The sequence below is a fragment of the Eublepharis macularius genome, chromosome 1, assembly GCF_028583425.1.
Source record: "Eublepharis macularius isolate TG4126 chromosome 1, MPM_Emac_v1.0, whole genome shotgun sequence".
Classification (NCBI taxonomy): domain Eukaryota; kingdom Metazoa; phylum Chordata; class Lepidosauria; order Squamata; family Eublepharidae; genus Eublepharis; species Eublepharis macularius.
In genome coordinates this window covers 54,380,965-54,408,181 of record NC_072790.1, presented here as the reverse complement: position 1 = coordinate 54,408,181, position 27,217 = coordinate 54,380,965, and the positions used below count along the sequence as shown (strand labels likewise).

General features: G+C 41.6%; 2 protein-coding genes across 2 annotated transcripts in view; one reads left to right on the top strand and one right to left on the bottom strand.

The window, feature by feature from the left end:
- Positions 1 to 15,123, bottom strand: part of EIPR1 (EARP complex and GARP complex interacting protein 1) — an 81,921-nt gene extending 66,798 nt beyond the window's left edge. Inside the window, exon 1 of the mRNA XM_054992090.1 lies at positions 14,901 to 15,123. Coding sequence (XP_054848065.1) covers positions 14,901 to 14,942 — 42 coding nt within the window. The 5' untranslated portion in view covers positions 14,943 to 15,123. The remainder of the gene's footprint in view (positions 1 to 14,900) is intronic.
- A 114-nt stretch (positions 15,124 to 15,237) lies between these two features.
- The window catches only part of TRAPPC12 (trafficking protein particle complex subunit 12), a 73,708-nt gene continuing 61,728 nt past the window's right edge, over positions 15,238 to 27,217 (top strand). Inside the window, exons 1-4 of the mRNA XM_054991765.1 lie at positions 15,238 to 15,392; positions 15,915 to 15,986; positions 21,610 to 22,792; positions 25,496 to 25,612. Coding sequence (XP_054847740.1) covers positions 21,617 to 22,792; positions 25,496 to 25,612 — 1,293 coding nt within the window. The 5' untranslated portion in view covers positions 15,238 to 15,392; positions 15,915 to 15,986; positions 21,610 to 21,616. The remainder of the gene's footprint in view (positions 15,393 to 15,914; positions 15,987 to 21,609; positions 22,793 to 25,495; positions 25,613 to 27,217) is intronic.

Sequence of the window (27,217 nt, the reverse complement as noted above, 5' to 3'; positions counted from 1 at the left end):
CTTGGGCTACTAGTCTTTAAAAGGGAGGGTTAGTCTCTCTGTCAGAATGCACGCAAATGACAAGAGCAGGCTCAGGCTTAACAGAGTGAACAGCACCATACATCTGCCCATCTTCAGAAGAGTCACCGCTTCATTGTTCTTACCGCAGCAGGCTACCATAGCTCTCCTTCTACAATTCTCTGCAATATAAGCAGATAAAATTCAGTAGCTCTGTTGACACTATCACTCTCTGCAGCTCTAATATGATGCGATATACAGCTCTCCCAATGTAGCAATTGGAGAAATGCAAAACTTAAAAAGGAGGTAAAACTGAGTCGATTTCCGACATGGTCGGGATGATTCCTTACTGCATTCCAGTAACTAAAGGTTTCCTGGAAACGACGGAAGCTATAATATTAGATCCGAAGCACAGCTAAGGAGAGTACCCTAGACAGAACAGAAGTTTCTCCCCTCTCCCCTCCCACTCCCAATGGAGGCAACTACCCCAGCAGGCTGCTCCAAGGTGACAGCATGGAGGCAATGCAGAAATCTGCAGAAAGAGAAGACATTCAGTAAAAGCTCCTCCCCGCTTCTTATGGCAGAAGCATCTTCTATCAGTGAATGACAATTTTGTGGATCCAACCCATACACGTTTTACAGTGAAGAGTAAAATGGGAAACATCTGTCAAACTCTGCAAGTTGTTTGGTTGCACCCACAGTTTCCTTGAAGCAAAACATGACTTCATAAAAACTTTACTGGTTGCAAATAACGTGGACAACTGGTTTCCTCCATCAGTTCTACCAGCTGACCTGCGCTGCTCATCTGGGGACTCCAAAATAATTAATATTTGTAAAGTCCACAATCAAACATGTGAAATGCCAACCCAACCCTACTGATCAGGAAGAAGCCTGTCAATGACCCTGCCTGAGGCCAGGCATCAAGGATCTTCCTGTTACATGACAGGGCAATGCGCACGCGCTAGCGTTTGGACGCCTTGTCTCCACTCTCCCGAGGACATCCAAGTTAACAGCTTTAAAAGAATGTAAACTGCTGATTGAAACTGCTGAAACTGATTTATGAGACGTCTGGCACAACAAGAAGAAGCTTGGTGAAAAGAATAGGTGAGAGGATAACAGAACTTGTTTAGTTTTAAAAGGGAAGGGAGGACGAGCCGAGACAGATAACATGGCGGCTACTGTGAAAGGCTTATCAGAACAACTGGCACAATTTCAAGCACTAATGCTTGACTCCCAGACCAAAATACAAACTTCTTTAACTGAGCTAACAGCAGAAATGAGGAATTTGGGCTCAGAGGTTAAATTGGTGGCAGGCATTGCATCGGAAGCCAAGGCTCTTGCGCAACAGAACAAAGTGGAGATTGATTCATTGAAAAAACAATACGTAGACTTATCCGACCGTAATAGGAGGGGGAACATTATTTTCTTTGGTATTTCTGAAGAAGTTAAAGCATGTGATTTAGAGCGGACCCTGGTGGGATGGTTATCACAACAGGAGCTGGAAATAGAAGAAGAAGATATTGAACGTGCCCACAGACTCCAAACAAGAAGAATGGGGGGGGGAACCGCGCCCGGTGATAATGAAGCTTGTGAGGGAGAAGTTACAGCAGAGGATATTCAAAACACTCAAGAAAAATAAAGAGCTGACATTTAAAGGCAGAAGGGTTTATGTGAAGGAAGATTTTTGCAAAGAAACGCTTTATCAAAGGACTCAAATGAAACCTTTTGCACAGAAACTTAACCAAAGCAACATTAAATTCAGCTGGGCGTACCCAGCATCCCTGGTTATTTACCAAGAGGGGAGGAGGCTTTGTGCGAGGAACCCTGAAGAGGCACGGGACCTATTAGAAACTTTGGGAGTAAATGTGAGGAATACTGAGTCAATCCCGATGGATGAAACGCATCAACCTCGGCCACAGCAGCCGGACTCTGAGGAAGGTCCATCTAACCGCCAGGACAAGAGGCCAAGACTGTCTCGAGACTGAGACATATTAAGGGAAGTATACAAACAAAATTAAAATAGTATTAAAATGGTTATTAATATAACTCGGGGAGTGGAGGGTGCGCTTACCCCAGATGTGTAGAGAAGGGATGAGTACTCATCCCCAGCTCATGGCTCTACACAAGGGAAGGGGAGGGGGAGGGAGGGGGAAGGGAAGGGAAGTTGGGTATACAAAGGGGAATATCAAACTAAATATCGGGCCAGGGGAACAAAGGGAAGGTAAATCTGAGTTTGAAAATGGATAAAACGCTACAGGTGCTGACACTGAACGTCAATGGTCTGGGTTCGGATTTAAAAAGGTATAAACTTCTTAGATTTCTTAAACAACAGAATATAGATATAGCATGGCTCCAGGAAACACATAAATCAAAGAAAGATAAAAGACCTTTATTCAGAGACCCTAATTGGGGGATCTTGGCAGAGGCACGTGGATCATCAAAATCAAGAGGTGTGGCAATTCTGGCTCACAAGAGGAATGATATAAGAGTAATAGAAGTGATAAGAGATGCTGAAGGGAGGTTCATAATGGTTAAATGCCTGGTTGAAAATAGATTAACAACATTGATAAACATATATGCTCCAAATATGGGACAGAAAACCTTTTTATTAAAGGTATTAAAAAAAGCGCGTAGCTTCTCTGAAGGAGAGGTAATTTTGGCAGGAGATTTAAATAAGGATTTTAATAAAGATAACATAATTAATTGGAAACAATGGGATCTGACTGAAGTACACAAAGTTCTTAACCTAGTGCCCAAACCCACATATTTTTCAAGTAGACATAAAACCACCTCATGTTTAGACTATGTACTTTTAAATAGAATGAGTACCTGGGAGGTAAAAAGAGTAACCACCCATCCAATATGGATTTCAGACCACGCCCCGGTAAGTGTAGAAATAATACTAATGCATAAACAAGTTAGAAGACCATGGAGATACAACAACATGATTATGGCTAGGGAGGAGGACAAGCGATATATTACGGATCAAATAAAGCTATACTTCAAAGAGAACAGAGGAACAGTGGAGACAAATACACTATGGGATGCGGCTAAGGCAGTAATTAGAGGGCAATGTATTATGAAAGAAAAGGAGATAAGGAAAAAATGGCATGCCGATAGGGAAGGGAAACTACAGGAATTAAGTAAGTTGCAAGAGGATCAAATAAAGAAATTTTGCCCCAATAGACATAAATTAATTAGGGAACTGCGGAAAAAAATGGATGTTCTTGACTCCATGGCATTATGGAAAAAGCAGGTTATGGTAAAAAACGAATACCAGAGAAATACACTTAATTCAGCCAAGAGATTAGCAAATTACCTGAGAAGGGAAAAGGAGAGACAAAGGGTGAGGAGTATTAAGATAAATAAAAAGGTGACACAGAATCCAGAGGAGATAAAAGGAGCATTTGAGAAATTTTATAAAAGTTTATATGAGGAAAAAGAGGTGAAGGAATTTGAGGAAGAGATAGGGACAGTGTTAACGGAAACTGAACGAAGGAGGCTTGAGGAGGATGTAAAGTGTCAAGAGATTGAGCAGGCGATAGGTAGCTTAAAGACAGGTAGATCTCCAGGGTTAGATGGTTTTTCAGCTGAATTTTATAAGGAAATGAAAGAGGTATTGATCCCTGAATTACAAGAAGTATTTAATAATATACTAAAAGGAGGAAAGGCCCCGGATACCTGGAGGAAAGCAGAAATAACGGTGATTTTGAAACCTAAGAGAGACCCCCAAGAAGTGGGTTCATATAGACCGATTAGCCTGCTGAATCAGGATTATAAACTCTTTGCCAAAATATTGGCAAATAGACTTAAGAATATTATTCGGAAAGTGATAAAAGAGGATCAATACGGTTTTATGGAGGGTAGAAACATTGCACACCCAATAAGAAATTTAATCAATGTCTTGTGTCATAGTAAATTTAGGAAACTGGCTTTATTAAAATTGGATGTTTATAAAGCTTTTGATACACTGTCATATCAATTTTTATGGACAGTTATGGCCAAATATGGAATTAGTCAATCAATTATACAAGTATTCCAGGAAATATATAGACAAGGCACAGCGGTGGTTAGACTCAATGGGGAACATACCTCACAATTCTCAATTCAGAGAGGAGTTAGGCAAGGATGTCCACTTTCCCCGTTCCTCTTCATAATGGCTATAGAACAACTAGCTCAACGCATTAGGAACTCTGGGAGGATAGAGGGATGTCAAATAGGCAAGGAAGAAATTAAATTAAACTTATTTGCAGATGACCTGATCATAGTTATATCTAATCCGAAAGAAGGAGTCAAAGAGACAAAAATTATATTAGAAGACTTTGAGTTAAACTCAGGATTAAAAGTTAATATGGCAAAATCAGAGATAATGTATATTAATGTGAGGATGGAAGAAAGGAAAGCGATACATAAATGGACAGGAATAGGTTTAGGGGTCAAGAAATTCAGATATTTAGGGATAGATATAGTTAAAAATGTTAATAAGATGGTAGAGAGGAATTATAATCGGACGTGGAACACAATATTGAAAGAAATGAGGAGGTGGGGCAAGAAGACATTAAGCATAACAGCTAGGATTAATATAGTGAAAATGTTCTGGACCCCAAAGTTATTATATTTGTTTCAAATGATACCTTTAGAAATCAATAGACAAAAAATTAACAGTTGGAATGCGAGAATAAAAGAATGGGTCTTTGGCAGTAAAAAAAGTAGGGTTTCTAGATATTTCATATATGCTCATAGATCTGACATGGGATGGGGTGTCCCAGAACTGGGAAATTATTATGAAGCATTTCAAATAAAAACATTAATGGAAATAGGGGAGAGAAGTGAACAAAAATGGGTTAGAATCGAGAATGAGGCAAATAAAGGGGTTGGAAGATTTGGAGTATTTACAGGAGGAAAGTTTAAATACAGTATGTTAGAACCGGGACCGAGAAAAATAGCATTAATGATTTGGAGGAAATGGCAACCGAAATGGTTAAAGGGAGTATCTAAACAAGTATTATTAGAGGCATTGGATGAGGAGGAGGAAGATGAGAAGTGGTGGAGATTACTTAAACAGAAAGGGTACACTAGATTGCAAGATATACTATGTGGGCAGTCACTTAAACCATTACAAACATTACATGATGAAATAGGAAGGCAATATTGGTTGAAGCTAATAGGTTTACATAATAGACTTAAAAAGATAATCGAAAATAGGACTCTGACGGCGGGGGAACCAATGGAGGAGTTATTAAAGGTGATGATAAACACAAAAAGAGGATTAGCAGGCAAGATATATAGAAGGATGATGTCTGATAAAGATCGGACAAGAACCCTCCTTCAGGGGAAGTGGAGCGTAGAAATTAGTCTAGCGGATAGAAGGGTTGACAGAATTATAAAAGGTATACAGGAGATAAAAGTGCATAAATTCAGAGAGCTGGAATTGAAATTCTACACGAAGTGGTATAGAACCCCGGCTATATTAGCTAATATGTTCTCAAGACTAAGTTCAAACTGTTGGCACTGCAGAAACGGGAAAGGATGGTACTCCCATATGTGGTGGGAGTGTGCAGAAGTTAAAGCTTTTTGGGAGAAGGTAACAGAGCAACTTTATAAGTTCTTCGCAATAAGACCAAAGATAGACCCAGAATTGATGTTAGGTAGTACTTTAGGTCATAAAGATATCAGAAAAGAAGGACAGGACTTATTTAAAGCAATGGTGCTAGCCGGTAAAGCAGTAATAGCATTTGGTTGGAAAGACAAAACTAAGTGGACGGAACTAAACTGGCAGGATTATTTATTTGAATACATTCAATCAGACATTATAGCCATAATTAATCAGGATGAGTCATGGGAATTAAGAATAGGAAAGATTAAGGAAAAATGGGAGTTATATTTAAAATGGGTCATGGAGGATCAACAACGGGACGTTCGGTGGAAGCTCCTAAGCTTGTGCCCCTGGCTAGAAAGGATGAGTAGCTAAAGGGAGGGCGGGAGGGATAAGGGTAGGGAAATACAGATGAATAACTTGAATGGGAAATAGTCATCCAAAATACACTAAAACTCTCAACCCTCCCCGGCTATAGGATACAATATCTTCGGCGATGAATTAAGTGAGGAGGAAGAGGAAGGAGAATCAAGGAGGAATAGAAGAAGGAGAGGACTCAGAGACTTACTCCTCTTATCCGGATGTGAAGGAACAAGATGGATAGAAGAGTGATTCTTGCAGGGGACTTCTGCCGAAGATATAGAAACTGTATATGAACTTATGGGGAGGGGTTGGGCAATGGGTATATATGTACGGGAATAAAAAAAAGGATCTTCCTGTTACATGTCCAACGGGGTCTTTGCAGATGTTTCAGAATTGTACTGATGCTGTAATTGTAATTTTGGTGGGTGTCAACTGATTTCATGAATGATGTCAGCTCTAGCAATTAAGTTGGGTTTTAATTGTTTGATACTACTTGCAGTGTTTTAAAAAGCACTATTAAAATCCTTTAACATTCTTTTGAAATAGGTGAGATATATTTTTTCAATATAAACAACAAAACAGATGCCAGATTCACACACAAAACAGTTATTCACACATGCCAAATTAAGAATAGCTGTTAGGAGGGGGAAATTGATGGATATATTGGGGCGGGGGGGGGGACCAACACAAACCCTGGAGTAAGAATACAGTTAATGGATTAAAAACAAGTGGGATTTTCTCTTGACGCATCCTAAAGTAGTCTATGCATCCATAAACTACGTAGACACAGTGAAAAGGCTAGTTTGCATAGAAAAATAAGCACATCCTTTCAATAAAGTTCAATTGTTTTGTTTCCAGTATCTATGCCCCCTATTCACCATGAAATGCGAAGGTATACATGGCTGCTAAGTTACACATTAACAAAAATTTGTTCAAGTACTTGTTTAAAATTGAGTTCTGGTTAAGTCGTTACTATTTTCCCCAGATGTTGAATTTAGAGGATTCTTTAAGGTACCTCCTGTACTGAGCAAGTTACATTAAGGCTGCTGAATGCTTTTAGTGGCCAATTTAAATCTTGGAAACGGTTCCAGTTCAGAAAGAGTGATTTACTGCTTTTCAACGTTATATGGATGCATAAAACTAAGATGATTTCTAGGATGCTCCTTCTGTATTCTGATTATACATTAAATCAACCTTCCCCTTCAGAGAGAAGACACAGATATGTAGACATTCTTGGCAGCCAGATAAACAGGTTTCTCCTAACCTTACTCAAATCCCACAGATTTATTTTAAAATCTAGTAGAACTTGCTTCTGTGCAAGGCACTTAGCAACATTTCATCTCTGCTTTCGAATTTTATGCCTCTTTTTCAAATATCTGCAACGGATACCTTATTGCATTACTTATTGAATGCCCCAGTTGTTGATCATATTGTTTCATGCTGCGTACTCCACCTTGAGTCTCAGTGAGAAAGGTGGACTATAAATAACATAAACAAACATATATATGTACAAATCTGCAAGGTCCTGGGCAGCACAGAAGGTACTGCTGCTGCCACCGGAGGCGTTCTTTATCATCAGAGACGTGGCCAGTATGCTTAGTAAAGCATGGCTAATTTGGAAGGCACAGAGAAGGCAGGCACACACAGCCCTCCTCCCCATTATTCCTCACATCCTGTTACACTACTCAAGCATTTGCTGTCACAAAATGGGAGCCTCCACTGAGCCCTCCCAGCATTCTCCGTACAAAGGCACTATGTCTTTAAGGCCATGATTCTTCCTCAACTATTTGAAGTGGGACCCAGTAGAAAACTTGCCGCTTTCCGGAATCCACGTGCACCCTACTTTCCCTCTTCCCAACATAAAGGGCGGGAATTTCAAACCAGTTAACAATTAACTAGGTGTCTGAGGAACTACATGGTGGCACTGTATACGGGAAATAAATATTGAGTTTCCTTACTCCAACAGCCCTCACCACTTAGCGGGGTGAGGGGAAGTAAATATAGGGAACTGGCTGGCCATCTGGTGGAGCCTTTGGTAAGAGGGGAGAGGTAACCAGTGTAGATTTGGGTCAGGGCTCTCTACCTGATAAATAAAGGTAAGACTGGTGGTGTGTTGTGGCTGCCCTTAACTGCATGTGAAGCCCCAAACCAGTGAAGGGAGGTTTATGGTGGGTGGCAGTGTGACGGGGGTCACAGTTTTACCTCCTTGTCTTCCTCATGTTTTTTCACATGGGTCCAGTAACACCTACACATAACCTCCAGAGGTTCAGAAGGGGTTGCAGGAACAGAGGTATGTGAAAAACCTCCACAGGCCTTCCGTGGTTGGACACAATGACCCCCACCACTCCATGCCATCAGTACCTCCTCCTTCTGTTCCAAGCCCCTCTCTTTTATTACAATTGTTTTAATTTGTTTATACAATGAAGTGCTTTGGAAACAATTATGGATGAGAAAAGGTGTACGAGTAAAACTAAGTTTTTCAATGCAGCTGTCTTTTAAGGCAGGGATGACCTCCTACTAGGGCTTTGCTATTCAGGTTTCGCTTCAGGTATCTTTACCCGAAAGCAAGCTTCAGTATTCCCGAAGCGGGGACAGTATGCTGGCCCCGCTTTGGAATACTGAAGCAAAGCTTTCCAAAGCATTCGGGGCTTGTTTAAAGGGCCCTGCCGCTGCTTGCAAGCAGCAGCAGGGCCCTTTAAACATCAAACCCCAACCACCTACCTTGTGGTGGCTCCGGACCGGCTCCTCTGTAGCCACTGCACCACCGCCCGAGCCTGCGGGGTGGTGGGGAAGGCTGGAGCTGCCTCCTCTGGCCCTTCCTGCCCCTCAAATGGCCGTGGCGCGCCAGTGGCGCAGCAGCCATTTGAGGGGCAGGAAGGGCCGGAGGAGGTGGAGAAAGCCCTTCCTGCCCCTCAAATGGCCGCTGTGGCGCCAGCACACCATGGCCATTTGAGGGGCAGGAAGGGCCAGAGGAGGTGGCTCCGGCCTTCCCCAGAACCCCGCAGGCTTGGGCGGTGGCGGCAGAGGAGCCGGCTGGCTCCAGGCTGCGCTCCCTTGTGCTGATAGCATAAATTCTAGTTTGTCAGAATCAGAAAAGGAATTTAAGCTCGCTAATGTCATTGCCATAAATTTATTTCTGGGCTCCTAGTATAAAGGGCACTGAACTAATATGGAAGAGACCAGAGCCAAAAGTTTAAAATAAAAGTTAGTACGTTACCCCAAGTTCTTCAAAATCTACATCATGATATCTCCCCAATACAACACTGCAGCACAGACTGAAAATATAGTTACCTATCACAGAAGTATCTTAAGCAACAAATGCTAGAACAAAATATTGTCTTAAGTAACTTGGAACAGTCCTTAAAATAAAACATGAATACTAAGTTAGTAAATACTACTTACTGGTGGAAGGAGATCTAAGAGAATGCAATGTAAAATAAACATCTATGTTCCATTTCTTTCTAGCACTGAGCAACTAGATAATGATAGACTCTTAGATGATTAACTTAAGAAAGAGATAATGATAACCTAAAAACTCATTTTATACTACTGTTGGATGTTTCTGACGTGCAGTTTGAAGTATGGTACTAAACTGTTCATCTTTTCCCTATTCTAGAAGTCAGAAGCAGGAAGATTTATTCACTTGACAATTTCATTTTTATGTAACGTCACACTGAAGTAAAACTGGTAGGATTTAAAGTCAATCATAAAGAAGCCTGTGGACCATATATCCATACTCTGCCTACTACAGTGAGAATTGAATATATCTCAACAAAGACAAAGAAAGCTGAAGCACACCAAAAGGACAATATCAAAAAACAAAGGTTATGGAAGACGTCCTCAAAGTACTGGGATGTTCCAGAACATTAAAAGTTCTCAATTACTAACAAAAAATTTATGAGGGAGGGGTGGCAGTAGATTAGAGGCAGAGCAGATATATTACAAGTAGAAGGTCTAAAATTCACTTCCTAGCATCTCCAGTTGAGGGATCCCAAGAAGCAAGCACTGGAAAAGACCTCTCTCTGCCTCAGAAAACCATTGCCACTCAGGGCAGTGAGCAATACTGAGGTAGATAGGCCAATGGCAGCTTCACAGAACCAAATATTATTATTATTTATTTATAGTCTACCTTTCTCACTGAGTTCCAAGGCAAATTGCGCACTGCAAGTGAATACAACATAATCAATAGTTTGGACATTCACTGAGCAAAATACCATATGATCAACAGGTCATTCAACGAAAACAAATACAATAGGGTATGGTAGCTGAAAATTTGAAAACTAGTATAAAGCCAAACACAGAGATGAAACCTTTCTGAAATAAAGTGTAATTAATTAACATGACATCTTTAGCAATGTCAAACTACCCAGCAGGAGCATATCTACAGCACCAGCCAGTACCCAATAGCATATTTTATAGTCCCTGTTCCTCATCAAGATATCTCTTTGAGCTATTTCTTATGACACAGCCCTATAATCTGAGTAGAAATAATTCAGTTTTACGTAGTTTGCAGAAAGCCAGGAGAGTGAGAACTGTCCTGACCTCCTCAGGCAGGTCATTCCACAAGGTGGGGGCTACCATAGAGAATGTGGATATACAGGCAGCTGTTGATTTAGCCCAATGGCAGGGTAGTATCTGCAGAAGGCCCAGTTCAGATGAGTGAAGCTCCCATGGCAGAACATAGGGAGAGAGGCAGTTGCACAGATATGAGGGGCCTAGGCCATGAAAGGTCTTGAAGGTAATAGTTAAGATCTTGAATTGAGCCTGGTGACTAAAGAACAGGAATGATATGCATGCTCTGTCTAGCTTTGGAAAGTAAACGAGCTGTAGCATTTTGCACCAGCTGGGGTTTCTGAATTTACTATGTTGAGTGAATTAATTTTAATTTAATTAATTTAATTTATTATATTTATATATATTTATATATATTTATAAATATATATATTTATAAATATATATATTTATATATTTATATTTAGATTACAGTAATCTAGGCTCAATGTTACAATGGCATGAAGCCAGGTGGCCAGATCAGCTGTGTCAAGGTAGGTTGCCATCTTCTAGGTTATTTTGAGTTGAGAGAGGGCCGTTTTTGCCCCTGTAGTTACTTGCTTCTCTAGCAGCAGTGCTGGATCCAATATAACCCCTAGGCTTTTCACCAAGTCAGCCAGGATCAACTGAATTCATCAAAGGTCAGAAACACAATGGTCTTCAAGAACTCTGCTTTTCCAACCAGCATCACTTTCATCTTGTCTGGGTTCAACTTCAGTATGTTTGCTTTCAGACATTTGACAATAGCTGTCAAGCAGTGACTCTGTACCTCTACAGCTTGATCAGAAGATTTAGATAGCTGGGTGTTGATAGCATCCAATTCCATAGCTACAAATGAGTTCTCCTAAAAGCTCTACATATAGGCTGAATAACATGACAGGTAATATTGTATCCTGGGGAATCCCAAAAGATAATTCTCACCCTAAGGATAGCTGGTCTCCAATAGCGATCCTTTCAGTTTGTTCCATGAGGAACGATTTAAATCAGTTCAAGGCACATCCCTTGATACCTACTTGCACCTCCAAATCCTCAAAAAGATTGCATGGTCTACTGTATCTAACGCCGCAGAAAGATCCAGGAGTTCATCAACTAGAACCGTCTCCATTCCATAGCCTGGCCTAAAACCAGACTGAAAAGAGTCCAAAGCACAGGAGTAGTCCAAGAAGGCCTGGAGTTGGACAGCTACTGCTGTCTCAATCACTTCGCCCTGAACAGGGAGATCAGAAACTGGGAGATTATTGACTATATCATTTTTGTCTAAGGTTGGTTTTTTAAATAGTGGGTGGATGACATCCTCTTTGAAAAGCTGAAGGAAGGTTCCTTGAGTTAATGACTGATTTATGATAGACGTCAAGGCCTCCTTTATGTGGTCTTTTAAAGATTTTAGTAGCCAGTATCTTGGAAGCAAGTTATTAAAGCCCTCCTGCATACTGTCTCAGGCTAAACAAGTATTTCAGTACCATAAATTCTCCTCATACATATAGGTTTACTATATGTAGACCACCTTGGGAAGATTTCTGTTAAAGGGCAGTATATAAGTGTGGTTGGTTTGTAAGCAGAGGAACAAATTAAATAAATAGAAAGGTAACTAAATCCAGCAATTTGCTGCAGGTGCAAGGAATCCAACGGTCTTCTCTATTTACGGGCAAAAGCTTGGTATAAAGCTGTTTAAATAGCCATTAATACCATACCACGGATTTGTATCCAATAGCAATATATACATAGCATAGTTCAAACCACCTTATTTATTTCCAATAGTACTTGAGAGCCTCTCTTACAGGACAAGGCAAGATAATGGAACATCCTGATCTCCAGAATACAATACATAATTACAGAAACTTGTGCAAACAAAATGTGCCATTCACAACTCGTGGCAGTGATGCAGGGCACAAAATTTCCAATGCTATATTATTCCATACCTTGACCTGGATAGCTCAGGCAAACTTGATCTTGCCAAAACTCAGAAGCTAAGCAGGGTCAACCTTGGCTAGTAATTGGATGTGAGACCTCCAATGAAGACCAGGGCTGCAGAGGTAGGCAATGGCAAACCATCTCTGTTAATCTCTTGCCTTGAAAACTCCACTAGCTATGACTTGACAGCACTCTCTTCCACCATATTATTCCATGGAAAAGGTTCCACCCTCACATATATAAATATAGTCTGTTTAGCTATAGTAGTCAGGGCTAGATGGGCTAAACAGGAGATCTATAGCATAGACAAACCTCAGTCCTTTACATGGTCCAGGGCTGTACATAATGCATCTGCCTTTTTTTTTTTGCTAACATTTAAAATTTGTCATTTTTTAAAAAATAATAAAATTTAAATCAAATATTCCACAGAAAACCTGCATCACTGTCTCTTGGGCATGATTTCTATTCAGTTCTATTATGGTCACAATTTCACCCCAAGACACAAAGAATTAGAGCCATCATGCTTCAGCAGGCAAGTTTTTTCCAACACATGCAACTGAATGATGCCTGCATCCTAACCCAGAATAAAGCTATGAAACAGAAAAGTAACAATTTTTTTGAATTATCTAATATGAAGTATAAATCTTTTAAAGGGGGTTTATTTATTCCAAGTAGTTTTATCCCATTTCTTCACAGCCTGAAATGGCTAAAAAGAACACTAAATGCAACAGGAATCTAGTGGCACCTTAAAGACTAACACATTTATTCCAGGATATGATTTGTTAGTCTTCAAGGTCAAACAAGTCTGGTAACACCTTTCAGAATAACATCATTTATTTCAATATGAGCTTATTCAAAAAGAGTCCAGTAGCACCTTTAAGACTAACCAATTTTATTATAGCATAAGCTTTCGAGAATCAAGTTCTCTTCATCAGATGCCTGATCAAAACCAAAAACCAAAAACTGATCAAGACCAGTTTTGATCAGGCATCTGATGAAGAGAACTTGATTCTCGAAAGCTTATGCTATAATAAAATTGGTTAGTCTTAAAGGTGCTACTGGACTCTTTTTGATTTTGCTACTACAGACTAACACGGCTAACTCCTCTGGAAATATGAGCTTATGTGAGTCACAGCTCACTTCTTCAGATAAATGTACGAAGGGGAAATTGTACTGGAAATTCTTACAAGGGCAGAGAGTCAGGATATAAATTTTATTAAATAAATAAAAACAAATTCTTATGGAGTAGATTACAGGGGGGTTGAGAAGCCACGGCTTGGCGTGAATTACACCATGAATCCCATCATCTTTTATGGGCATGTGCCATCAACCAACATACGGCACCTCCATGAAGTTCCACCACATGAAGTTTTCAGAGCAAAAGATGAGAATAGGTGGTTTGCCATTGTGTCCTCTGCATAGTTGCCACAGTCTTCCTGGTGATCTCCCATCCACATATACTGAATCAGACCATTGCTCCATCAGGGTCAGTACTGTCTATTCAAACTGGCAGCAGCTCTCCAGTATCTCAGGTAGAGGCCTGTCACATCACCTACCATCTGGTTCTATTAACTGGGAATTCCAGGGATTGAACCTAAACATCAAGCAGATGCTCTGCCACAGACCTTCTCTCCAAGTACTGACCGTGCTTAACTTCCAAGCTCTGATGAGACTGGGCTAGTCTAGACTATTGGGACTGCTACAAATCCCACCACAGATCAACAAAACAGCAGTTAAAACATTCTGGATGATGAATATACTGGTTGATGAGAGTGGTCAGAGGTTCAAACAGAAAAGCAGTTTAAGTAAAAATTAACTAAGGTAAGGTTATTAGTCTGATAAAACACATTAAGAACAGTCAATTAAAATTTCTAAGAAGTGCATCCTGTAGAGCAATTTGAGACTGTAGTGAATAAGAAAATTCAAGTCTCTATCTAAGCCAGGATGACATGTAGCGTTTAGGGATGACATGTAGCGTCTTTCGTTTGGTTCAGCATTTGCACAGTATAGGACCTAATAACATCAGCGACACCATCTTGAGCTCATCCACTTGTACGTCATCAAATTTATTATTTGCCATTATGTGCCATCAATGCCCTTCTACTGTCTATACAGTGTATACATGAGAGTGTATATTAAGTCAAAGGAAATATACACTGTGAAAGTTCTGAATTAGAACTCATCAATAAATTAACCACCACATGTCATCCTGACTCTAAAGTGACACTTAACTATTGTTTTATTATGCTACAACAGATTTACACTTAACTTAAACAACACTGAAAATGAAGATTTCATTAAAAACATTAAAATTTTAACAAAAGAATTATTACACCACAAATTCCACAACCAAAGCAGAGTACAATCACCCAAGATTAACATTATAAAAGAGAAGGAAAATTTCTTTGCTTCGGTTGAGCAAAAAACCCATTGGAAAGGCTACACACACCCTCTTCGCACACACACACCAAAATCCCCTTACCTGGAATTCCAACCCATAAATCACAGGCGCGTCGTCCTCCATGGCTGCACCTACGCCGTCGCCTCTGCTCAGCGCAGTCACATCTGAAGAGTCCAGCCGCAACAGGGAAAGTCACTGATGCTCCATTCAAGAGAGAAGGCGAAGCGCAGATCACTCCTTCCAAGACCCACTTAGGCTTCCGTCTTCGTTCCGCTTCCGGGAAAATAGAGGACGTGAGGGCGACGTTCTTTACGCACAGAAGAAGGGAAAAAAACACACGCCTGGCTCTTTAGCGAAGGGACGATGGGAAGTGAACTCTGCATTGCGCATGCGCACGGCTTGGGGGCATCTTCTTATATTATTGCCTCTCTCTTCCCTGCCTTCCTTCCTGCCCTTCATCGCAGCGTGTTGAACGCATCGCAACGGCCGCTGTCAGTGGAAGCAAGTGCGGCGCGGGTCAAGCGAAAAGGCTGAGTCACGGTCTTCTTTCAGCTACCCCTTCGGAGGATCTAGGTTAGTCTTCCTTACCTCATGGTTAGTAATGCTCATCTTGTGATGGCTCGTAGGAGACTTTCCAAGCAACCGATGAAATGGTTTAAAAAGTTGTGCCTGGACTGTGATATTTAAGGCTTCAGGCAAAGGTGTCGCCTGGTGGTGTCCCCACTATCTGAAAAGTTCCTTGCACGCAGACAGCTAGCATGCTAGGGAGAAGAGGATGTATCAGATTAAATCATCTCCCTCATTCCCATGCAGTGTGAAACAGCCCAGAGACAGATTGGAGCTTTTTAACCATTGAAGGTGTGCTTTTTAAATCATATGAGAAATAGTGAATCATGTGAATCTTGTAAGTGATGGCATGCTAATGCCATGTATTTTTTAAGCATGCCTTCAGAAGTAGGTGTTAGGAAACTTGTAATAGCTTTATACTTATGTGTATACTTATATGTAGCTTGTCCCAGATGCACAATTCTTTCATACTGTAAAGTGATTTTTGACTCTTGTTATAGGAACGTAATAATTCTATCTGTTTTACAGATGGGGAACTAAGACTGAAATAAACTGCTCTTAGCCAAGGGTACTGAGACGTTGCCAGAGCTAAGTTTCAAGGTATGTCTACCCTCGCTCAGTTTCTTGTGATCTTTTTCTGAAAACAGCCCAAAGATCAGTTACAACCTGCCTCTCATCTGATTTCCTGTCAGAGACTATCTTCTGGGTTCTTCAGGTGAACATGGGCACCTCATTGAGGAGGCCCTCAGAATTATACATTCTGTCACATTGTCAGAGTCTTTGTCCTGTTGTCTGTTGAAGCTGATTTGAAGACTCCAGAAGCCATAGTGATTTCTGGAGGGAAGAGGAGGCTGTATGACAAGAAAGTTGATTCTGCCTTTGCACAGCTTCATTGTGCATTGTGCAACAGTCCCATAGAACTTGTCTTGCACCACTTTCTTCCACACACACTTCTTTGTATGTAACATCAGAAGTATTAACATGTCTGTGTGAGGGCCCAGATGAAATTATGCTCCTTCTGTGTTGTTTAGAAATAACAGGTATATAGAGAAATATACAAAGATTATTGGTAGGGTGCCATCCATTCCCCATGACCCACGTTCCACATTTAGATCCACTAGCCAGTTTCTGTCCAGTTTACTCTTTACTCTCTGTGTATCCATTGTCCAGTCTGTCACAACTTAAATCTATTGAGTAGGATCCAGGTCACTTACATTTTCTTTACAATGCCTGATGTTCTACTAATGTTAAGTACAGGCTATAAATTGGTATTAGTGTGGTACACTCAAACTGAAGTGCCATCATCTGGTTAGCAATTTACTGCTATTAGCTGGCAAATCACATTGTCACACTCTCCAGCCTTTGATTCCGCCATTCCTATTTCTTCTGTTGGCCTGTTGCTTTGTGAGTAATCAGCAATCTGTCCGGCTGAATATATCCTTCCCTCCCCAACTAGTTTTGTTTCTTACACAAACCTGCTAGAGAGACAGCGCAAACCTATGCAGAGTTATTCCAGTCTACGTCCTTTGATTTCAAGATTTTACTGTCATCTGCTAAGAGTAAACCAGTGTTTAAAGGGAAATCTAGATGGTAAGATCCAGGGCTCATTTCGAGGGGGGACACGCAGAAACACAGTTCCGGCAGTTCCCCAAAGAAGTCACATGTCAGGTGGCCCCACACACCTGACTCAGCCATTTTGGGACTGTTTTGTCCTGGATTGGGACTGAAACGGCCTGGATCAGGCCTCTGACGGGTGGTGGATCACTCTCCTGCTCAGCAGCAGCCCGATCTTGACCATTTTGGGCCCCTTTTTAGCCATTTTCAGCCCCTTTTTGCCATTTTGGGCCCAATTTCAGCCCTGAATGGCCAGGATTGGGTCCAAAACAGCCAGGATAGGTGATGCCAGGGGGTGTGGCATATGCAAATCAGTTATACTAATGAAACATTTCTGGTGATGTCAAGGGGAGTGGCATATGCTGATGAGTTATGCTAATAAGTTATACTAATGAGTTCCTCCAGCTCTTTTTCTATGAAATGACCCCTGCTAAGATCCATGCTGGTACATAAACATTGTCAGTCTAAGAAGGGTGCATCAGAAGCTACTGACACAGTGCTAGTTGTGTAACTTTTCACTGCTTGCCTGCAGTAGTCCACTGGGGGTGAAATCCACGCACACATACAGTAAACATCCAAGTGGGAAAGCAGTGTTGGTTGCAGGTGATGCATTCTTCTTTTTAAACTAAGAGATGAAATCTCAGGTGTATTTTCGTTAGGCTCAGTGATGTTCCAGCATGGCCTAGTGCTTGGAGAACTCCTGTGATGTAGTGGTTAGAGGGTCAAACAAATCAAATCCCCACTCTACCATAGAAGCTCACCAGGTGACTTTGGGCCCATCACACACCGTGGCCTAACCTACCTCACAGAGTGGTTATCTGTGGAAATAGTTCTCCCTCCTCTATTCTGTGTGATAAACTGCTTTGCTCTCCTGCTTGGGAGAAAAGCATGGCACTAGTTTTTAAAAGTTCAGTATTAAGAGAGGGGCAGTGAGGCATGCTTTGGATTTTGTCCCTCCTTTCTGGCATCAGAGTGGCTTTTATGGCTAGAAGAAGGAGAAGCAGAACAGCTACACAAAATTCATGTTGACAAGCAAAGGGCCGGGGAAGGAGAAGGAACATGGAAAGGAAGCAAGAGAATGGAGGATTACCCCCAAACAATTATTTGCTGTGTTAAAATAACTGTAATGAGTTTCACACATTTTGAAATACTGGCTGATTCTGCACATGTTGGATAATGCACTTTCAATGCACATTATCAATCGTTTAAGGTGGAATTTTTGTTCTGCACACAAAAAAATCTGTTCCAAATGATCTATAAAGAGGATTGGAAGTGCATTATCCAACGTGTGCGGAATCACTCACTATGTAAATATTATTCACTTCATCATTCTTTAGATGAATTTATATTCTGAGGCTCTCTGGATGAGTTATGAAGTGACCAATATGAAAACCAGTATTACACAAGTTTAAAAACCCATCCCATACCTGCAGCTCAAAAATAATCACCATGAACAGATTAAAACTTCACAGAGCAGCCCCTCAGACAGTTTTAAAAGGCGGACAGGAAAAAGGGGAGCAAATTTTAATGTGTTTTCTGTCTTTCTGGGCCTACTAATTTGTTTCACTTTTTAATCCTACACAATAATAGGTTTTGTCTTCCTTAATAAAACTCTTCAGAATCTCAGGCTTTTCATTGAAATTGACATCTGTGTTACATTGGTCACATAGACCACTGTGTGTCTGCATTTGTCTAATCAAACAACAGGATAGTGATAACTGTTGCTCTGGACAGTTCCTTGTTCCTACTGTGGGAACAGAGGAAAAAACCTTTTTAAATGAAAGATGGTTAGCATACTGAGTCTGTAAGTGAAAAACTCTGAATCAAAATGGGAAAGGCATAAGTGTGGGACCCCCCCCACATGCATGCATAAAACATCTGTTCCTGTTCGGGGAGAGAGCTTTGCAAAAAGTTCCCCACACTTTCACAAAGGGACAGGCTTGGACTGGGCATCTGGTCACATTACTTAAGACAGCTGGCTTGATGATCCCTCCCTTGAACTGGGATGACTAGTTAAGGCAGAACATGGATGGATGTTTGCTTTCTGCTCCATCGAGTTTCTAGATTACAGGATGCATCTGGCGAAGAGAACTGTGGTTCTCAAAAGCTTATGCTACAGTAAAGTTAGTTAGTCTTAAAGGTGCTGCTGGACTCTTTTCTAGATTACAGTGAAAGTGTTGCTGCTGCTTAATACTGTTTGGCCGCAAACCACCCTTGAAGCTCAGCAAGGTGGGAGATTTCCCGGGTTGCCTAAACAAAAGGAACAGGTTCCTTTCCCCCTTCCATTTAATGTGAGAATGAGGGAAATGGGAGGGCTTCCTTTGCCCTTAGTGATATTGTTACATGGCCAAATCGGGGTACAACTTGCACAATGTTGTGCTGTTCATTACCTGGTCCCTGATTGGTTTGTATTATACCGTGAAAGAAGCAAGGAAGATACTTTAACATGGCACTAAAGCAACAACATCAAGGGTGTGCAATTGTTTTTTTTGGGGGGGGGAGCCACAACATTGAGGGATGGGATGTTTTCAGGGACATTTTGCACTCTTTGATAGGCCACTTTTTGTTTCAAAAATTAAACGCTATGGAAATGTAGTGCCACCACTAATGATAGCATGTTAAAGCAATTCAGGGGAAGCAGGTTTCCAAGGCAACTGGATATATATATTCAAAGCTGCATACCTGTGGCAGCTTCTCTGTAAATAAGCAACATTGAATTGTGTTCCAATCAAGCTGTAAAACTGCTGATAGAACTTGGCTCTTATATGGGAAAGGGCTTGTCTGTTACGGAATAATTAAGTATCTTATGCATGCATTTGTGTGAGTTCTTACGTCCAGATAAGTTAGATTTTTATTTTGCAAAAGTGATGGGAGACGAGAGTGGAGTAGCTAGATGTGTAAACGTTCGTGTGTCCTTCTTTAGTTCTTTGAATAATCTGCAGAAATCCAAAGAAATGTGCAACTAATTCTTTGGCCTGAATGGGGCTGGACAGCCTTGGAATAGTTGGTCAGTCTCTGTTGCTACAAGACAAATTGCTTTTGAAACGGAGGGGTTTCAAAAAGAGGTGTGTGCGCACACCTGCATGCACATGCATGTGTGTGCACGTGTGGTGGGAGATCAGTTCTTCAGCAACAACAAAAATCCTACTAGCTGCTCCTAAATGGGATATATAAATTGGACGCTAACCCTCAAAAAAAATGTCTTCTTTTTCACATCTCCTAAATTTTACCCTTTTTTCCAAGCCTCAGCTGTGGAATATATATTTACTTTATTTATCCCCTGCTTTCTCCCCAGTGAGGACCCAGACTGGGCTACATCATTCTCCTCTCTTCCATTTTATCCTCACAACAACCTGTGAGGTAGTTTAGGCGTAGAGTGTGTGACTGTCGCTCAGTAAACTTCCATGGCACAGTGGGGATTCAAACCTGGGTCTCCTGGGTTATTCTGATGCTCTAACCATTACACAAGACTTGCTCTACATTGATGCTATCCAGGGCTTTTTTTCTGGGAAATGAGGTGGTGGAACTCAGTGGGGTTGCCCTAGGAGAAAATGGTCACATGGCTGGTGGCCCCGCCCCCTGATCTCCAGACAGAGGGGAGTTTAAATTGCCCTCCGCGCCACAGCTCTCTGATCTCTCTGTCTGGAGATCAGGGGGCGGGGCCACCAGCCATGTGACCATTTTCAAGAGGTTCCAGAACTCCGTTCCACCACGTTCCAGCTGAAAAAAAGTCCTGATCCTATCCATAGTTGGCCTGAACCTGGTTCCAAACTCTGATGGCAGGGCTGGATCGACGGGGGGGGGCAGGGGGGTAGTCTGCCCCCAGAGCCACCAAAGAGGGGGTGCCGGGCGCAGTTGCCAGCCCTGGGAGCGTGCCTGGGGAAAGGCGAACGGTGTGGGCGGCCTCCCAGCCACCCGTGCTGCCTTTTGCCTTTCCCGCAGGACAAGGGGCGGCCGGCTTGCGGGAAAGGCAAAAGGCAGTGCGGGTGGCTGGGAGGCTGCCCGCGCCGTTCGCCTTTCCCCAGGACAAGGGGCGTGCGGCAAGCCGCCCACCCCTTGTCCTGTAGGGCAGGTGAACGGCATGGGCAGCCTCCGAGCCACTCGTGCTGCTGCCAGCTCCGCGGTGTGCTGGGACAGCCGGCTTGCTGCGGGGCGGGGGGGGCGCCCCAGCGTGATGACATCACGGGAGTGACGTCATCACGCAACGTCAGGAGCGCGCGCTCATAGCGCATGCATGTAGAGCCTGACTACGGTTGCCCTGGGCACTGGCAACCGTAGATGCGGCCCTGTCTGATGGAGATGGTAGTTTGTGCCTAAGAGGGGAAGGGAGGCAGCATATAATCCTGAATTGGCTGCCAGTTTGCAAATTTTGATGTGCAAGGGAGGTGTTCATCACCTATATATTATACACTGTTTTGTTCAATGTCATTCTGAAATCTGAACTGTAAACTTGTTCATTCATTTTTAAAAGCAAAATGTTCTTTATTTTGTACTTGAAGTACTGCACTTTATTGAAATGAGTAAATAGAAATGAAGAGATTACTTTATGTCTAAACTGTCCTAAGAATTGGTTGATAGCAAGCACATTCATTCGTATTTTTTTATTCAGAATAACTATGGAAAGCAAAGAACGCAGCATTGAAGATCCTGTGACAAGGGGTGATGTGTGTGGGGTTCAGCAGCAAGCTCAGGAAGAATTTATCTTCCATGAAGAAACCATTGATCTGGGAGGAGATGAGTTTGAGTCTGAAGAAAATGAGACCATCTCAGAAGATTCCAATATCTTCCTAGATAAACTTAATGAGAACATGATGGAGAGTGTCATCATATCAGATTCTCCAAACAATAGTGAAGATGATACTGGTGATCTCGGTTGTCTGCAAGAAGTGGTGAAGCAAATGGAAGTCAAAGACCTTCATGCAGCAGAAGGGGAGGCAGGGAAAGAAGCTATTAGTGACGAGAGTGGAATTGAACATGAAGGTGCCTCTCAAGATATTTCTAATGCAGGCGTTGATGATCGGTCTACTTTAAAAGAAGAGTTCATTGAGGCAGAAGCCGTAGACAAACTGAAAGTGGGAACAGATGCAGAATTAAGTAGCGTGCCCAACAGTGTTGATGAAAGTAAAACTGAAGACAATATATCCTCACCACTTACCGCAAAATCACCTGTGGACTCTGAGCCTATTCCTGTGTGCACCATTTTCAGCCAAGCCATTCGCACTAATGCTCAGCAACAGTTCTTGAATGATGGCTTTGAACCTCAAATGGTGAAATCGCCCAGTTTGGGGGGTATAAGCGAGACTCCCGTGAAAACTCATCCACAAGTTGTTCAGCCAAGTCCTAGTTTAAGCAAATTTTTTGGCGATGCCATTAATACCCATACACTAGCTTCTGATTTTTTCGACTCATTTACTACGTCGTCTTTTATTTCTGTCAGCAACCCTAATGCAAGCGCCTCCGTTCCAGAACACATGTCTTCTCTTGTGACAACTGGAGAGTCCCGGGAATTTGCTGACCCTAAATATTCTGCAAAAAATGAGAGATCTGCATCTTCCCCAGAAATATCACAATCTCCAAAGCCGTTCTCCCAGATCCAAGCTGTTTTTCAAGGCAGTGATGACCCTTTTGCAACTGTGCTGAACATGAGTGAGATAGACAGAAGGAACGATGCTTGGCTTCCTAGTGAGGGAACAAGGAACGTGCTGATTTCAGTAGCTACACAGCAGTATAGTACTGTTTTCATAGACAAAGAGAATCTCACAATGCCTGGCTTGAAATTTGACAACATTCAGGTAAGAGTTTTCAGTTCATTTCTTGCTTTTAAAAATTGGGCATGGATTGTACTTACTGGGAAGGAAACAAACCACAGTTTGGGAAGTCACCTGGATTCAGGTGTCACGAGTACTTGGAGACAGAATGAAGACTTCAGTCTTCAGTCTCATCATGCTGCACAAGGAGAGCGCAGGAGTTTGCCCATTAGCAAGGTGGTGCCTGTAACAAACAAACCAAGGCTTGCTTCTCATGTCTGAGTGAAGCCATAATTTTAAGCACTTGAGATCACCTGTCAGATATTTGATACATGGCCCAAAGAAGGTTATATGATTTCTTTTAATGGACCTCTGTAATTTCACAGCCAATACGCCTATCCCCTCCTCTTCTAGCACTTATTCTCATCATGTAACCACCCTCAATGTTAACTGGCATGTATCTGCTGTATATGTGCTTTTAAATCAAAGGTTGCTTTGCATTGTCACAGACCTCAAACAAAGCTGTCTCTATCACTAACGTTCTAGAGTGGGGCGTGTGTGAGCGTTGGAGTTAGTTGCAATAGTATCAAAAATTGATTGTAGAAATGACTGCTGATCAATGTGTCATGAGATATAGGAGGAAAAACTAGAAAGACTCCCATCCATCTTTGGAAGGGGTCCAGACAATTGCCATAAACAACAGGAGTGGAAACAAATTGTAAGGAACGGATGTTATCTGGAGGCGAGCAACTTTTTCTACAGCTACTGCCTGTATACCGAACTGACTGTAAGCAATGGGAAAACGAGGACGTTCTCTCAACTTTGGGCAAGCAGTGGGGAAAAGTCTGAAATTGTTTTAAATCTATATTACATGTAGGTTTTAATTTTTTGTTGTCATTGTTATTCTGGTGCACTTTAAAAGTCATTATAATCAACCTTGAGTCTTTTTAGGAGAAAGGTGGGCTAGTAGTGCTTTGAATAAATGTATGCTAATTATACATAGGCTTGCATCAGAAGGAAATGCATGACTTTAAAAACCTGAATTTGAATTCCCAGGGCTTTGATTGTGGGTGCCTGAAATTTTCTCATTTAACTTAAGTTCAAAGTACTACAGTTACAAAAATGCAAAGCATTTTGATTTTTTGGATGGTGGCTAACTTGAGAACTTATCTTCCCACTCAGGGTTGTTCTTCTTCTAGTAGTATTATTTCCCCTCTTCTTTTTCCTTCATCTTCTATTCATATTGAAAGTGTTCTCTGTTAGGTTTTGAAAGGGCATCAACAGCTGTTTGCTAGCCATTGTCAGTCATGGCAGCTCTTATTTTCATCAGCAGAATATTTGCAGTTGTCTTGTGGTATTTGAAGCAATTTCAAAATGGGCTGTGGGAAAACTGCTGCCTTGGTGGTTTGAGGGCTGCTGCCTCTACAATGTACATTCAGCCCAGAAGAAGGTGCATGGGGTGAATGTGATGATTAGCAGGACAGAAGGGAGCCCTGACTCTTGAAAGTTCATACCCTAAAAATCTTGTTGGTCTCTTGAAGCCACAGGACTCAAATAAATAGAAACAAAAATCCGAGTTTATGCTGCAGGATTTATTTATTTACTTCATTTATACCCCGCCTTTCCCCCCAATAGGGTTTACACCATTGTCCCTTCCTGCTTTTTATCCTTGGAACAAGCCTTTAAATTAAGCTAGGCTGCACGAGCATGACTGCCCCAAGGTCATCCAGTAAACTTCCATGGAAAAGTGGAGATTGGAACCTGGGTCTCCCAGATTCTCCTCTGGCACTCTATCCACTGTAGTTGCAAGAAGTAGTGAGGAGTAGAGGTCCCATGAATGGGACAGCTGCCATCTGAGCTGTGCAGGTTAACTGTAGAAATGCTGGCAACTTTTTAAAGTGGCACAGTGTTTGAAGGGGGGGAAATCGGGGAATGGATTACTAAGCAGTAGTAGGTAATGGCTCAGAGTGGTAAGCTGCAGTATTGTAGCCCAAGCTCTGCTCACGACCTGAGTTTGATCCTGGCGGAAGCCGGGTTCAAGTAGCTGGCTGAAGGTTGACTCAGCCTTCCATCCTTCTGAGGTTCGGTAAAATGAGTACCCAGTTTCCTAGGGGCAAAGTGTAGATGACTCGGGAAGGCAATGGCAAACCACCCTGTAACAGAAGTCTGCCAAGAAAACGTCGTGATGCGACGTCCCCCCATGGGTCAGTAATGACTCGGTGCTTACCTTTTACCTACCTAGTAAGTAATGAGTTATGGACCGCTGTTTCCTTGCACAAATCACATTAGCAGTTTACATAACAAATTTCTGGCCTGGATAGATGCTTTGACAACACTTAATTTGTCCTGCTACTACATCTAGTACCATTATAGGACACTCGGATTTGTTTTCGCAATTACTGGCATGGTGTTGTTTCTGTGAAAAGGACTCTTTCTGTGAACAAGATGCTAACTGTCCTCCTCCAACACACCAGAAGATTCTAGATATTTTCAGTTCCCTTGTGAAAAAATGGTTTCCCTTCTGAACATAGGAATCACTTACTTATTCAAGGCTGTAGTTAGCGCAGGAAGGCTTCAGTCACTACCACAATCCCCCCAAAAAATCCTTGCGGGAGAGGGGGAAACATTGACAACTCTCTTACGTATAGTTTTTCTTTAATAATAACGCAACACATTTCTGCATTCCAAAGAAGCACTTTGGCTAATAAATTTTTTTGTCGATATTACAAATTTTTTTTCTTCTCTTAGGGAGATGCTGTAAAAGACCTAATGCTCCGCTTCCTTGGTGAACATGCTGCAGCGAAGAGACAAGTTCTAAATGCTAACTCTGTAGAACAGTCTTTTGTAGGGCTGAAGCAACTGATAGTAAGTAACAATGGGTTAAATTTCTTCATATATGTCAAATACTGTGATTCTTCTCTAGATAGACAAGCCTTATTCATATTATCAGCTTAGAACCTAAAGATCTGAAAGTCTCCTGGTTCAATCGCCAGCACTGAGACAGCTTCTTTTATATTCATCTAATCCATCAGATTTAGACCGGAGAGAACAAAGTTCCAGATTTTAACATGTATTTGCTTACTTCTCTCTTATTCCCATCCTGGTGGTGGTGACTGTTTGTCTCTCATTTCCGACTCAGGGCTGTTGCTCCTTCCCTACCCTTCTGCTTTATCCACATACCCCAGGTCTACTGCGGCCATTTACATTCCTTCTCATCCTGCGTAGCCTGAGATTCAGTCTGTAATTGTGGGTAGGAAGAAAAGCAACAACCATAGAAAGACAGAAAGCGTGCCATATCAGAGGTGTGTTTATGGCACTGGGTTTAATGAGACAACCCCAGATGTCTTAAGCTAGAGAGTTGTTTCATGCATTAAGGAGAGAGCTTTTTAAAAAGTGCTATGACAACATACCCATCTGGTTGATCACTTTTTCTGGCTGCTTGGAAATTCAATTTCCTGTCTTAAGCTCATAGGCAAGAAGGCTACTAAACTTTTGTAGTAATAAAGCCTGGTTTGTGTCTGGGATGCTGGTAATTTGAAAATAACATTGCCTCTGTCTCAAGAGAGTATGTGTCTCACTTCACAGTCTGTATAATGAATATTTTGAATATTCAGTTCTCATATTCATGTGTTACTGCATGAGGCATTCCTTTGCCTGTGGAAAAAATTAAGCCCACCAGCCAGTAGAGCTATCTTCTGGTAGCGAGTTGTCTTAAAAACCTGTATTTGGCAGCGGCACACAAAAATCTGTAACTGTTAGCTGTCATTGTTCTGGAGTTTAACGTTTTAACTTCTTCTTTAAATAAATGATAACATATGAAAATTGAGTATTAGGTCATGTATATTTTTAAATATAGAAAATATACAAGGAACGGATTAATAATTTTTAATTATAATATATTGTGGCATATTAATGAGTTTTAAGTTTGTAATACTTTTAGTCAGACTTTAGCCTAAGAAGGGGTTACTGACTTGAGTTTTTCTAAGTAATGTCAAAGTGTTCTACCAGAGCAATTTACATTGGAGAAGAATGTCATAGCAAATGGAGAAGGACATTTTAATCATTTTAATAGTGTCGCCTGTAGAGTTAATGACTCCCATTTGAGAGTCTGTTGGGGGGGGATCATATACGTTCTTTCAGTTGTGCTTTCGATTAATGTTAAATTCCCATATGTTGTCAAATACAAGAAGCTGCAGGTTTTGCACATTTACTGTTTATAGCATGAAACTTTAAATCTCTAATACAAAAGTGCTTGCTCAGGATCTCTAAACAAGGAGTAATTGGTATGTGATAAGTGATCTTGGGGTGCACTCTTGGTTAAGAACATAAAAAGTTATATCAGACCAAGGTCCCCTGTTCCATTGTTCTTTGTGGGAATCCCAGCAGAGCATATGAGGTAGTCCATAAGAAATTGGATACTAGCCCATCAGCTGACAATTCTCTCTTTTTGTCACCCCTCTTCTAAGGCAC